Below are 13369 nucleotides of genomic sequence, written 5' to 3' on the forward strand. Positions count from 1 at the left end.
ATTAAATTAATAATTATTTACTATAGGTATATTTATTCATATTTCGTATAATTTTTCGATTCTCTCGATAAATAATAATAGTTGATTATTCTTATCATACGAGCAGACGATTTTAACTTCGAGTGATTTTTCGAGAGATTCACTCGATTATGAAAATGTCTCGATTACTAATCATTCGACTATCGACATCATTCGATTATGCCCATCACTAGTTATAATATAAGTTAATCATAGTTAAGGATTTTCAGTACAATAAATTATACAGATAATTATTTTTTAAAACTCTTATTTAATTTTCAATATCAGTAATATAATTAATATTTAATATACATAAATTATTTCTAAATATTAATATAATTTTAAATTCAATTAACTAAAATACAAACTAATAATTGACTAAAATAGAGATTGAGGTCAACCTAACAAAATATATTTTTATATTACCAACTAAGTAAGTAGAATATTTAATTATGATAAAAACTACTAAGTAAATGAATTTCATTAACTTTTTGTTTAGAATCATGAATTTTCATAACAAGCTTTATAACTTTCAATATTTTAATATTTTTAACCTAATGTATAAATAATTAACAACTCATAGAAAATAAATGACTGCTTAACATTCGAAAAAAAATTTTTTACATAAGATTACAACAATAACAAAATATGAACTATTATTAAGATTTATTCTGGAAATGAAAAATATTTTATAACATAATAACTATAATATATTTAAAATTTTAACTTTTATACACGAATAAGAATTTAAAAAACAATTTATATTAATTAAAAATATTTAATGTTAGAGGTTTGAGTGTTGATACAATTAATAACATAATAGATTTAAAAATATTCTTTGGGGGCGATGGAGCTCTTTAATTTGTTTTATAATAAATTGCAGATATTAAAGATTGCTTAACAATAAAATATCTAATTTTTAGAAATGTGACTTGCACACCTATTAAGATTATTCATTGATTTATATAAATTATATCAATAACTATCAACAAATATAATCAAATACTGAATTATGTAAGACTTATAACAAGATAATAAACCAGTTTAGATAAATATTATTTAATTCAATATTTTATGAAAACAAATTAAATTTTATAATTTACTTTAATAATTTGAATAGCAACAGTAATTATCAAAATATTTCAAACTTTTTCATACTACTAAATTTAGTTTTTATATTCATTTAATTATAAAGACAAAAAAAACTTAAAAAATAGAATTGAATAAATAGTTTAAAAATCAACAGCATTAATGTATAAGTAAATATAAATATATATGAATACAACTTAAGTTACAATTTGTATGTCCACATTTAATTAAATTTACTTGATAAAACAAAATTTTCACTTTTTTAAGTGGTAACAAATATTGCTCTTTTTATTAGTCAAAACTATATATATATATATATTTTTTTTTTTAACAAATTACTTACTAAAATTGAACATCAGATCTATAAATAAAATCATTTAAGCCAATTGATATTGTGCCATTGTATAAGATTATAATAGAAGAAAAATGTCTTAATTTATTGTTGTCACTAATATTTCACTAAATAATAATAATGAAATGTCCAATTTTAACATGTTATTCAATAGTGAAAATTCTATTGAATAAGAAACTAACAATTACAATTTTTTTATATCTATAATTTTACTTTTGAGATCTAAATTAAAAATAAAATTATATAAGATTGCACTAAAACACTTCTTATATTATATTGATTATATTTTAAACTTTACTATTGTTTTTTTAAATTTAATTTAAAATGAACGTTCGAGATCTATAACTGAATACTACAATTTTAACATAAAAATGTGATTCATTAACTAACATTATTATGTTGCCTTAGCACCAATTAGATTTTAACCTAAAATTGGCTTTTTATATTAATTAATAAACAATCCAAATAAATAGAAAAAATAAATTAATCTCACTACATTCTAGAAAAATAAAACAAGAAAAATGTTGGCCCTAAATTTGGATAACTATTAATTGTGCAAAGATTTGAGAAAAATATTTAATATACTCTAATATATTTTTAACAACATACAAAATATTGAATAAAAAAATTTAACACACTGAAATTATTTTAAATGTGTGCGTGTTATTTTAATATTATGAACTTTACTATGTAATTGTTAAACCAGTAGAATAAAATTTGATTGAATTTCAAATTTCAATACATAAAGAAGAAAAAAATAAACAAAACAAAAACAAGTAACTGAAATTTAATTTTATACTAAAATTAATTTTAAGTACATAAATTTTAAGTGGAGGCAACATAAAGTTAAAAATTTATAAAATGAAAATACTAAATTGGTAAAAATAATAGAATTATGTTGAGATTATAATAAGTATAATTCACAAGTATCAATTGTTATAAATACAACATTTTATATACAAACATACAGAAAATAAACAATCATACTAATTGATGCGAGTTTTGTCAATATGTACTCACATATTATAACTAAATTTTTATTTTTGGAAGACAACTATGATATTTGTTGACTATACTTTCTAAGAATCTTTATACATTGAAAATTTAATAAATTGTTTTAAAATAGTAACATAATATCATATTTCAGAGAAAAAATAATAGTATTTAAAAAAAACTAAAAATTTATTTTAAGTACACGGCCTTCTAATGCTACTATATGACTTGGTCTTTGGTGGGTAATCAATCAATGAATCAACATTTTGATTCAAATATTTTAAAGGGAAGTTAAGCTGCAGCTGAGTGCATTCCCATTGGACCTATAAATTATCAAAACATATCATTGAATCATTACTAATTATTAGATGAGGTTCACTACTAAAAAGTGCATTACACAAACATACCTACGTTCATAGCACAAAATTGAGGATTTTGCTGTAAATAATCAATATTCCACTGAAAAAAAAAATCAATTAAAATGAAAATTTATCTCAACACAAACTTATAAATACATACATACCTCAGACATTGAATGTATGAGATTACACATATCTATAGAAGGTGGTGGAGCCAAAGGTGGAGTACCTTGCATTATTAGTAAAGCTGGTGGTTGATGTGGAGGAGATATGGGGGGTGATGGGTAAGGCCAATATAATATAGGCGGATAAGGAGCACCAAGAGTGGGAGGTGGTTGGTGTCCAATTAAAGGTGGTGGTCCTGTAAATGGAGAGAAATTAGTTGTTGGTGGTACAAACGGTGGAGAAGACATCAAAGGTCCACCTGTAAAAATAATTTTAATAAGTAAATAATAAAATTTAAGTTTAAAATTTAAAACGAGACAATTGTAATTAAAGCATGGAATGGGTTTGCAAGATAATGATTTGTTTTTGTTGAAGCGAAAGGATATGAATTAAGCAAATATAAATGTATAATAAAATATAAATAAGTTTTACGAACTCACCAGAAAGATAACACCACCAATCACCAGCAACCAATATAATTTGTTTTATACGCCCCGTGCTCTAAATGTATTTACCAAATGTGAACACCGAAGTTAAATCTAATTTCTTTTCTAATAATAATAATGAAAAGCCACCATATCTTAGAAAAATGAAGTTAAATATTTAAGCTATCATTGGTGATCAAGTCAGTTCCTCACTGAATCTTCAGCTGACAGGGTAGACATTTCTATTAGAAAGCAGTTTTTAGTTTGACAAAATGATTTTCTAACCTTTTAAAACATGAGTTTTGTTTAATTCTATCACCATAACTGATGGTAATCATTAATTATGAGTAATAACTCACTTATTACATTGAAAAACTGGAAAAGCTGTTAACACATTATCCATACTACTAAAGATTGTATAAAAATAACAAGGACTAAACCTCACACCATTAAAGAATTGAGCTTCTTATGATCACATTCCACAAAGGTTTGATTTTGTGTATTATCATTTCAAATCAATCATCATCGATCAAACTTTTTGACCGACACCTTTATAATTTTATCTACATGCATGTATATTGTAATAATTGGCAGAACAAAATCAAGTAGAGGAGGCAACACCATTTATATTTTATTAATACTTTAAGTTAGTAAAATACCGCGGGTAAATAGATTAAGATCTGTATTAAGTAGTTCATAATTAATAAATGTTTATTCTATGACACACACTAAAAAATAAAAAGCTAAGGAAGAGAAGAATGCTTTCTGATCAGACAATAGCACTTCTCTTTTTGTCTCCCACTAATAAAACATAATTCAGAACGTATACAACTAAAAATTAATAGTGTAAAGCAAATAAAACATATGATTTCAACACCAGTTCAGTTAGGCAAATATTTCAGTATATTTTATATATTAACAACTAATATATAAAAAATAATATTTTCTATTACTATTATTGTTATCAATATTACTATTAATGCATAACACACCAAAATATAGGACATTTGTACAAAGTTCAATTATATAGCAAATTTTTGCTATTTTAAATACAGCAATTTATAAATTAAATATTATATAATAACTTTTAGTAGCAAAAATCTAAGTTTTCGCTACCATAAATTTATTTCTAGTCAAAACTTTATTAAACCCCTAAATAATTTCAAAAACACTATTAGTCTGTTCAATTATTCAAAAAAGCTACTGATACATATCAGAAAATTTTTTATGTAAAATATTTCAAGACAATCAGCAATTTAAGATAAAAGTCATCATATATTAAGATTTTAATTGAATGTGACTAAGTCACATATTAAGTTAAATAAAAAATATTTGATATGTACAACAGAACAATGTGAAATATGCCAACAATAATTAATGTAATGGTCATGCAAAATACACCAAGCTCTCAAAATCCCTAGAACCAATTTTGATAATGGCTAGTTAACACAAAAAAATATGATAGTAAAAATAAATATGTATATAACACTAAGTTTTCTATTACCAAAACATGAATTGACTACATGAAAGCTTAAAATAATATCTAAGTAAAGACAATCCCATGTTTGTATAACAGATTAATTAAAAGAAGAAATAAATTTATAAATAGCGAAAGCCTGAGATTTTGAACAGTATGAGTAAAATGATGTTAATATTTTATAATTTTAATTATTCAACTTAAAAATCTATATCTAAATATTTTTTGTAACTAACAAAAAAAAACCATATTTATATAAATATATATATATATAACCTATATTAATGAAAAAACCTAACAATATTACATTAATAGCTAACAAAAATGTCTAATTTAATAGAACATTAATTTTATGAATATTAAGGTAGCCCAAGTATTTAAACGAAAAAACAAAATTATTAAAAAAAAAACAGTAACAGGGCCTATAAAACTATCAAGAGTGAAAAACGAAAAATATAACAAAATTATATAAAATGGAATATTTAGAAGTCAAAAAGGAATGTTAAAGCACATTTAAGTCAAATTAATGTAATTATGATTTTTAGATCATTTGACAACACAAGACCATATGTGGTCTTTATTTATACACGATTCCACAAGTAAATTGGAAAAACATTTAAGTACATTGTATTAGTAAAAAAAAAAAAAAAATATTAGTCTTATATACTAAAAATTAACTAAAACAATAAAATTAAAAATTAGTTAATAAGTATTATACAAATTCGAACAATACCCTGTAAATTATTATAAGCTAAAAATGCTTTAAGTACGATTTGTGCAGTCTGTTTAAGTTATTATGAATAACCCTAAGGACGGATATTGTTATTGATAATTAAAAAAAAATTTTTTGTGTAACCTTTTACCACTAACCAAGTACCCAGTTATAAGCTATATAATGTCAAACTAACAGCAATAACTAACAGGTTTGTAAAAGGTAACAGGGTGCAAAAGAAAACAGGTTAAATAGTATAAAACTGCGGGGGATGTTGTAGATAAGGAGCAGCCATTGCTGCTGCGGCGGCGGCGGCTGCAGCTGCATTAGGTGTTTGAGCCATTGAAAACATAGATGGCGTTGCTGATGAAACAGGAGGCGCAAATTGACGTTTATTGGAGCCATCTGGGCTGCCTGGAAAAGCTTGCTGCCAAGATCGCTTCTGAGTTGTATTAATCGACTGAGGAAGAACAAATTGTCCCCCAGGAGTTGACACAGGCACAAAAGTTTTAGGTGCCATATTATGTTGAAATCGTGGCATGTTGAAATACATATATGGATTAGCAGCACTCTTTCCCATATAATTTTGAGCAGTACTATCTAAAAGCTGAGTTGTAGCATTTGGTGATAATAAAGTTTGAATATTCGGTTGATGGGCTAAACTACCATTAATATCTTGTTGTTGTTTAGTCAGTAGAGCTAAATTAATTAATTGGTTATGTTGAGCTAATTGTTGATACAACCATGACTCTTGCTGTTGCTGTTGCTGTTGTTGCTGTTGCTGCTGTGCAGCCGCCACAGCCGCGCGTTGTAAAGCTAAGGATTGGGCTAAATTTTGCGCATAAACAGACATGGGATCCCAAGCGGGCATTAAGGTGGGAACTGGGGTACCTGGGTTGGACACCTGGCTGGCAGTTAATAAAGGTTGTGCAGGTAACATACCAGGTGGAGATAATAGAGCTTTAGCGGCTACTGGAGACAAAGCACCAGTAGCTGCACTTCCGCCAGTTAACACCAGATGCATATCTTCCCCTGAGCACTGAAAAACTTCAATATATCGTTGTTTCTTTCCAAATGACATATAGTTATGGTGTTTTGCCATAGCTGCTTGGGCTGCACTGCCTTCATTGTTCATTTGAATGAACGCTTCCCCAGAAGCATGCCCCTAAATTTAATATAAAAAATAAATAACTGAATTTTACAATATATAAAACAACTTATCATACAACAAAAACAAAAATTTACTAACCACAGAGTTATATACCATGTGTACACCTTGAAATACTATATTTTTGGAATGCTCTCCTAGAAATTCAAGAATATGCTCAACATTTGCCTCATAAGGTAATCCTCGTAAACGTATACAGTCCTTTCTTGTTCCACTGGTTATCACGTGTTGTGGCAATGGTAGGAGTGGAACATGGCCAAGAAGTGCAGTTGGAGAATTATTAACACCCGCTGTAGTTGTCACAGGTGTTGTGATATTACCATTATTGTCACTAGCTGTAGATCGTACAGTTGGATCCATTGCACGATTCAATACCTAAAATAAACATTGGTAATATAAAAAATTAGAACATTTATCAATTTATAGATTTCTTAAATTTTTAAAAAAACTTCTTACAGCACACTCAAATTTAATCAGGCATACTTTTTTTGTAAACAAATATTAGCTTTATTTGTTATTCAAAGTAAAATTTTTATATAAGTCACTTTTCTTTTAATACTGAAATAATCACAACTTTAATATTCTACTTCTATTTTTTTTATAATTTAAAAGCTAACCAATATCAAAAATAATTTGTATAATTAAATACAAACCTGTTGCACTTCAGCTGTAGTGCTTCGAAACAGTTCTATGTACCTAGTTCCAATAAGATCTCTATGCTTACTAAGGGCTTTTGGGGCATCATCTTCATCAGCAAATAATACAAATGCGTCACCCGTAGCACGACCATCAGGTTTTTTAACAAATAAAACACCATCTTCACTGTCCATTACGGAACAAGCTTGTTCACCATTTTCAAAAAATGTGATCTAAAATATAAGGATAATATTTTTAATAACAATTACATAATTTAATCTTTTTAAGAATTTTTTCCAATAATATATTATAAAAAAGTTTTATAAATTATCTTATAGAATACTAACAATAACTATTATACTTACAACATCTTTAGCCGTGCAATCATAAGGCAAACCTCTCATTCTTACTATTACCTGGGCACCTTTGGTAAGAAAAGCCTGAGCTTCACTACTATTGCCTGTAAAAATTTTATTTTGAATAAAAGAAAATTTTATATAAATCTAAAATACTGCATACCTCCAGCGACATTAATAAAATCTTCACCATTTGCCTTATACACTTCAATATAACGACTTCCAATATGATGCTTGTGTCTCTTCATGGCCATATCTCTTTGTTCTTGGTTCACAAATCGGACCACTGCTTCACCGTTACGACGACCATGCGCACTTAAACACAAAGCAACGCCACCTCTGTAAATTCAAAAAGCATAATAAAATCATTACATAAAAACAATTTTTGAATTAAAAATAAAATTTCTTTACTTAGCGATGTTTAAGCCTCGAAAGAACTTGGCAATATCTTGATCGGAGGATTGCCAAGGCAAACCTCTGGCTCTGACTACACAGTTATTATCTACTTCTTCATTTTTCCAGCTAAAAAAATATAACAATTACATAGGTTGTGTCACAAAAAAAATTAAGACTGCGACGCAATAGTTAAAAAATAATAATAACAAAGTAGGGAAGTATAACAATTCTTTCATTAAAAATATTAATTGAAAGATGGGAAACTAGGAAAGGTTAGCCTCTCAAAAAGTTTTAAAAATTCATTAAAATAGGAAGAAAATTAGATTTAGCTTTCTCAATAAAATTTTTCACCCTACGTTTTTAATTAAAAATAAATGTAGCTTATTAAACCATTGATAGGAAATCATCACGCACTTACACTAATTAACACCTTCTTCGATCAAGGATAAAAGTGTGAAAACATTTGCGAAGCGTTTTGAGTAGGTTAAGCGCTTAGTTGAGAAAAACATTAATAGTAATCAGTTAAAATCATCGAAGGTCAACTTTACATTACTTGAAGACTATTATTACGAGTATACATCGTTGAACTTAGTTTATCTTTACAAAGTTTAACATTGAAGAGAATGAACAATGTTAGTCAACCAACTGATGGTATTAAAGAATTTCAAATAGAAGTCTTAATAGGAGTGAAAACAAGCTATACTTAGTATAAGTGGCTAACTCACTCGGTTAATGTTTTACTACACAACAGTTAAATAATGTAACTAGCATTGTAAATCATTTTTTTTAATTATAAAATTATGTACCTAAAATTAGAAGTTAGATATGAGTTAAAAACTTAAGTCTTCAAAAATTTTAGTCATCAAAAAATTATAAAACTACGTAGACTTAATATTTACTTATAAAATTGATAAATGATGAACATGTGGATTACCGCGATCATAAAATAAACACAGTAACTTTAAAATTCATAAGGCAATAAAATTTAAATTTGACATATTTCTGCAAATGATAAAAAAACCTAACATAAATTTTGAAAATATTTAAAGATGTCATTAATTAAGAAAAACATCAACGAACTTTAAATAATTATACACTTAAAATCCCAACATCTCGTAAAGTTCGCAGATTTATTTTTCGATTCGTACTCGCCCGTTAAATAGATACATAAAAATAAAACCTCGAGAAGAGTTACAATTTGAAAAAATCAAAAAAACTAATGAGATGACCAGATAAGTAATAACATTCAACAAGAATAACATGTAAATAGTGAATACTGAATGTACATGCGTTATGTTTAGTTAATCTTGATTAAGTTGGCATAACTTACAATAATACAAGTTATCAGATTAAAAAACAATCATAATAGTGTTATGATTTTCTGAATACTATGACGTATTATGCCAACGACAAAGTCGGGACGACTTTGTTATTTGTTTTCACTCGACCTTTGAGTGTCCCATTGTATCAAAGAAATCTGGATGAAGGCAAAATGCCCGAACGAGTTCACTTACCAACGACATTGCTGTATACATTAAAATAATAATACATAATGCATAAATACAAATGCGTACTCGAGTGGTTGAATGAGTTGCATAATAAGAAGAATAATACATAAAACAAAAATAATATCGACATCGCTTAATGTGTCGATATTTTTTTTTTTTTATTCGCCAACATACATGGGTTTATCTATGCGTTTGAATGTAATATTGGTAAAACATAATGCGCTAACTCTTTAGAGGTCGTCGAAAACCAGACACTCAAACGATAAGAGAATCGATAAAAAAAAAAAGGAAACCTGTACACATTATTAAGAATAATACAACCGAGTATGTACGTTTCATAATTTCAAATGATTATTAGACGAGACGTTGACGGGTCCCCTTGATTTCTTTATTTTCTTTGGAAGAATCGCCGGCGTTAAACGCACCGAGGAAACAATAAGCGGGTCACTCGTAAATACACAGTACGGTGACACTCACCGAGGGAGGTGGTCGAGGAACATACACACGCGGTTCTTTTGTAGCCTAAATGTAAGCAAGTTAACGTCAACACAACAAGTCAAGTGTATTTGTCTGTACCGTCGACCGAGTAGCACACAGCTTTTGAAAGAATTAATTATATCTCATGTATAAAAAATACAATAAAAGACACGGAAAAGTTCAAAGCCAACACCTAAGAAAATATAATAATTACACAAGTTAAATACGTGTAGCAACACCTCCATCGCCGTCGACGACAAAACTAGTGCATGCTACCGATTAATAAAAAAATAAACGTCATGTATACACGGGTTTCAAAAAAATTACAGGTTCAAACTGATAATAAATTGTGCCAAGACTGTCGTGTACACTTAAGGTCGGTGAAAACGTTTGTATAGGTAAAAAACGAACAAATTAATTCTGAGCTATGATACACCGAAAAAACTAATTAAAACATACCGACGAAATAACAATTATTCTCATACAGCACCTATTTACGAACACGAGTCGTACAAAAAAAAAATAGTCTATATAAGTAATTTTTTTTAAATATCACAAGGTCAAAGAACATATAAACAAATTTCTATAATAATAACTTTTCTCAATATACATTTAATGGTTTGTTTAAAAAGTATTTCTCTAGAAAATACTGTGTTGTATTAAATTATTAAATATCTCATCCCAACGAAAATCATCAACAAAACGACATAAATAGTTCATAAAATCCATATTTTTTATTTACATTCTAATTAGTATACAAAACAATCAAATCAAATATTTGCCGCATAAAAAAGGCTTTATTCTTCAAACGTCGATATTTTATTGTATTAGCACAATTTTTTTTCTATAACCATTGTCCAAGTAAAACAACACTTGTACAACATTTTCTATTACTTTCGATTGTATGAATGTGCAGTCTAATAAGTAACAAGTTTAACGTGAAATATGTACATCTATATCTCTTTCAAGTCGGTGCAAGAAGGCAAAAACACCGTTTTTATGTAAAAACGACACACATCAGTCATCAATTAGTTACGTTTTTATCCTTCGTAAAAAAAAAATTATACAAAAAGTAAAAACAATTGTCTACATGTGGTTCAAACATACGCCGTCGAAATTGTTCACCTTAATTCATCATGACAAATAGTAATTTGTGTGCAAATAGAACACTGTTGCATATGATATTTTACAAAAAAAAAAAAAAACCTTTAAAGTTTTTCAACTGTAAGAAACATACAATTACTTATTACTTTTTAACTAATATTTTAACCATTCACACACACACATACACAAAAGGGGATTAGTGTTTGATTTAAAAATGTGATTACCAATATGACAACATATAGTTTTGTATGTTAGTAAATTGAAAGAAAACTGTTAACGACTAATTTTCTAGTCTAAATATAATCAGTAGAATATATGAATAAAAAAATGGTTAATAGATATACAACGCTTTTATATGCCATTTCTGAGTATTCAACTATTAGCGAATTATGATTGTAAGGTTTTATTTAAATTGAAATATTCGTTTTAAATGAATATTATCTTAACATTATCATTTGAACTGGGAAATATCACAAACAATAAACGAAAATGTGGCGTCAAATTAAATAGTATTTAAACAACAAAAAGTAATAAATCAGAATAAAAATGATATTTTTTCAAATCTTAGTTGTAATAATACAAATTTATTATATATTTATTCGAAATCAAATTCAAGTCTAATCTTACTAAAAATAAGTGAATAAAAAACCTCACAAATATGGTTTTTTATTGGTAATTTTATTTTATTCTTGGAACTAGAGAGTAATGTCTTAATACTTTTAGTTAAAGTACAAACGGTAGTATTTATTGGGTTTAAAACGTCAGAATTAGTATAAAAATAGTAAATTTTATATTGGTATAAAAAATGATGAAAATCAAAACACGGATACGTAATATGCGACAAATACTTAAAAAGACAGTAATAGAGATACAATTTCACCACGTTACACTTGAACCCATTCTTGCTCCATCAGAATAATACTAGTAGATTTATTTCTAACAGAGTTTTTTTTAAATAACTACAATAATTCTAATACACTCTCGACGAAAAATGCGAGTGCTTGTGGATACATAAATACAATACATTAAAACCACTACATCACATTCCGAAACACGAGTTTTTCTCGCCCCGCGTATAACACACACACAACGTGCACTGTGTTTGCTCAGCAGGCACATTAAATTACATTATTTGTATCAGTAATGAGACGACACGGTCGCTTTAATTTTCGTAAAATACAATTGGCAGAGACCGTCCCAAGAAAGACAATATAGTCCATACATTTTTTTAATGTGTTTCTATTACGTTCGTGCACACCTTGATCGTTTTCGTTGAAATTTAACTACAGTCCCCAAAACGGCTGTTAGTAATAATAATACGAGAAATTATCATTTATCGGCAAACGGTAGGTAAAAAATATGTACTTGACATGTTAATCGTAATAGGGGAGTGAATTTAGAAGTAGTCACTAAACGTGTCCTACGAATACGACGGTTATTAATTATTATTGTTACGATCATAATAATAGGTACATTATTGTCAATAATAGGATATTGATTCGATATTGACTTCTTATTTGCGTTATCGGAGTGACGATAAGCCCAGGGAGAGTTAGGTAATCCAAAGAGGACCGTTGCGGCCACGCACAACCGTTGTACCATACTATAATCGGTTGTCTTTCAATGATCATGCAGATAAATATTAATTTATTGTTTAGTTTATTTATTTTATGTACACTTAAACTAATGGGAGATGGAGAGACGGGAATCGGGGTGGAAAAATAATAAAAACATCACGACGACCGAACAACAGTTGATCAATATAGTTTTACACGTGCATACTACAATCGACACACTCAATTTTTTTACCACAATTGTTAGCAATTCAAATTTCAATAGTAGAACATCGTAGAGTATACATTGAAATGCATAAAAAAAAGTTTAAAAATCGTCTGAGAAACAAAATTACAGATAATGTGTTTTAAAAAATTTATATAATAGATAATGCATTATTTGTTATATAAATATAAAATGTAATATAGAAGGCATTTGCGAGTTACTGGCCGTGCACACAAACAGAACATGAAATATCTGTTAAATGATATCAAATATCTTTAATTCAGACCGAGTTCATCGTCTTATCAACGAGGGTTAAGTACGAAACAAAAACAAAAAAAAAAAAAAAAAAACAAGG

The 13369-nt window shown here is 27.6% G+C and overlaps 2 protein-coding genes across 5 annotated transcripts in view; one reads left to right on the plus strand and one right to left on the minus strand.

The window, feature by feature from the left end:
- Nucleotides 1-535, plus strand: part of LOC126908198 (uncharacterized) — a 3821-nt gene extending 3286 nt beyond the window's left edge. The window contains exon 2 of the mRNA XM_050690108.1: nt 518-535. Coding sequence (XP_050546065.1) covers nt 518-535 — 18 coding nt within the window. The remainder of the gene's footprint in view (nt 1-517) is intronic.
- Nucleotides 536-667: 132 nt separating this feature from the next.
- Nucleotides 668-13369, minus strand: part of LOC126907915 (RNA-binding protein fusilli) — a 59451-nt gene continuing 46749 nt past the window's right edge. For 2 of the 4 annotated variants that reach the window (XM_050689594.1, XM_050689595.1), the window contains exons 7-12: nt 8162-8272; nt 7914-8089; nt 7760-7854; nt 7412-7627; nt 6840-7133; nt 5691-6755 (exon numbers count right to left, since the gene is read on the minus strand). In XM_050689594.1, coding sequence (XP_050545551.1) covers nt 5838-6755; nt 6840-7133; nt 7412-7627; nt 7760-7854; nt 7914-8089; nt 8162-8272 — 1810 coding nt within the window. In that variant the 3' untranslated portion in view covers nt 5691-5837. Of the gene's footprint in view, nt 2776-2859; nt 2912-2975; nt 3236-5690; nt 6756-6839; nt 7134-7411; nt 7628-7759; nt 7855-7913; nt 8090-8161; nt 8273-13369 lie in introns of those variants that run through there. The other 2 variants (XM_050689596.1, XM_050689597.1) reach the window with 2 other exon arrangements.

Source organism: Daktulosphaira vitifoliae, unplaced genomic scaffold (assembly GCF_025091365.1).
Source record: "Daktulosphaira vitifoliae isolate Bord-2020 unplaced genomic scaffold, ASM2509136v1 Scaffold_5, whole genome shotgun sequence".
NCBI lineage: Eukaryota > Metazoa > Arthropoda > Insecta > Hemiptera > Phylloxeridae > Daktulosphaira > Daktulosphaira vitifoliae.